Source organism: Lepidothrix coronata, unplaced genomic scaffold (genome assembly GCF_001604755.1).
Source record: "Lepidothrix coronata isolate B3197 unplaced genomic scaffold, Lepidothrix_coronata-1.0 Scaffold580, whole genome shotgun sequence".
Classification (NCBI taxonomy): Eukaryota; Metazoa; Chordata; class Aves; order Passeriformes; family Pipridae; genus Lepidothrix; species Lepidothrix coronata.
In genome coordinates this window covers 18,328-20,052 of record NW_016690760.1, presented here as the reverse complement: position 1 = coordinate 20,052, position 1,725 = coordinate 18,328, and the positions used below count along the sequence as shown (strand labels likewise).

Sequence of the window (1,725 nt, the reverse complement as noted above, 5' to 3'; positions counted from 1 at the left end):
CAGGGAGTGCAGAGGGATCAGGATTGGGATTGGGACCAGGGGGCTCAGGGATCGGGCTCAGGGAGTGCAGAGGGATCAGGATTGGGATTGGGACCAGGGGGCTCAGGGATCGGGCTCAGGGAGTGCAGAGGGATCAGGATTGGGATTGGGACCAGGGGGCTCAGGGATCGGGCTCAGGGAGTGCAGAGGGAGCAGGATTGGGATTGGGACCAGGGGGCTCAGGGATTGGGCCCAGGGAGTGCAGAGGGAGCAGGATTGGGGGCGAGGCTGTAAAAGGATCAGGATCGGGATTGGGATCAGGCTCAGGGATTGGGATCAGGCTCAGGGATTGGGATCAGGCTCAGGGATCGGGCTCAGGATCACATTCAGACTCAAGCTGAGGGATCAGGCTCAGGCTCAGGCTCAGGGACTGGGATCAGGGATTGGGATCGGGATCAGGGATTGGGATCAGGGATCGGGATCAGGAATCAGGATCAGGGATTGGGATCAGGCTCAGACTCAGGGACTGGGATCAGACTCAGGAACTGGGATCAGACTCAGGGATTGGGATCAGGGATCGGGATCAGGCTCAGACTCCGGGACTGGACTCGGGCTCAGGGATCGGGCTCAGGGACGGGGCTCAGGCTCAGACTCAGGGACTGGGATCAGGGATTGGGATCAGGCTCAGACTCAGGGACTGGGATCGGGCTCAGACTCAGGGATCGGGATCAGGGATTGGGATCAGGCTCAGACTCANAGGAAGGGCCAGGGGGGGAGGCTCCTGCTTGGGCAGGGGCAGCGGGATCAGGTCCTCGGGGCTCCAGAGCACGGCGCGGGCGAAGGGCGGCTTGGGCAGCACCACGGCCTTGCGGATGTGGCTGAACTGCTGCAGCTGCGAGCGGGGGTCCCGCTGGCCATGGCCCGGCAGCGGCTCCAGGGGGATGGGCACGGCCTTGTCCCGCAGCAGCCGCTCCCCCTCCTCCTCCTCGGGGGGCCCTCGGGGGGGCTGCGGGGCGGGCTCGGCGCGGGGGGGGCCGTGCCGGGCCAGCCGGGGGTCGCAGGGGCCCGGCTCGGCGGGCGGGAGCTGCTCGGGGTTCCGGGCCAGCCGCGGGTCCCGCAGCCGGGGGTCCGAGGGCCGGGGGGGTCTCTGCAGCCGGGGGTCGCTGGGGGGGTCCCCGGGGGGGTTGGTGGGGGGTCTCCCGGAGCTCTGCTGGCGCAGGGATTTGAGGATGGAGGTGACGCTGCTGCCGCCGTCGTCCTCGTCGCTGGAGTACCAGTTCCCGGGATCGCCTGGAACGGGACAGGGAATGAGGGAACAGGGAGAGGAGCCCTGAAATATTCCCGGGTTTTCCCAAAAACAGGGAGCCTCTGGCCTCGATCTCACCCCCCAAAGTCCCAGAGAGCTGCAGTGCCAGTTCCCGGGATCGCCTGGAATGGGACAGGGAATGAGGGAACAGGGAGAGAAACCCCAGAATGGGGTCTCAAAAAGGAGCCCTGAAATATTCCCGGGTTTTCCCAAAAACAGGGAGCCTCTGGCCTCGATTTCACCCCCCAAAGTCCCAGAGAGCTGCAGTACCAGTTCCCGGGATCGCCTGGGAACGGGACAGGGAATGAGGGAACAGGGACAGAAACCCCAGAAGGATCAGGATCGGGAGCTGCAGAGGGAGCAGGATTGGGATTGGGACCAGGGGGCTCAGGGAGTGCAGAGGGATCAGGATTGGGATTGGGACCAGGGGGCTCAGGGAG

At 65.4% G+C, this 1,725-nt stretch overlaps 1 protein-coding gene across 1 annotated transcript in view; it reads right to left on the bottom strand.

Moving 5' to 3' along the window:
- Window positions 1-694: 694 nt before the first annotated feature.
- ZC3H4 (zinc finger CCCH-type containing 4) overlaps window positions 695-1,725 on the bottom strand; it is a gene marked incomplete at its 5' end in the record, with an annotated part of 19,008 nt that continues 17,977 nt past the window's right edge. Inside the window, one exon of the mRNA XM_017839928.1 lies at window positions 695-1,269. Within this exon, the coding sequence (XP_017695417.1) occupies window positions 695-1,269 (575 nt within the window). The remainder of the gene's footprint in view (window positions 1,270-1,725) is intronic.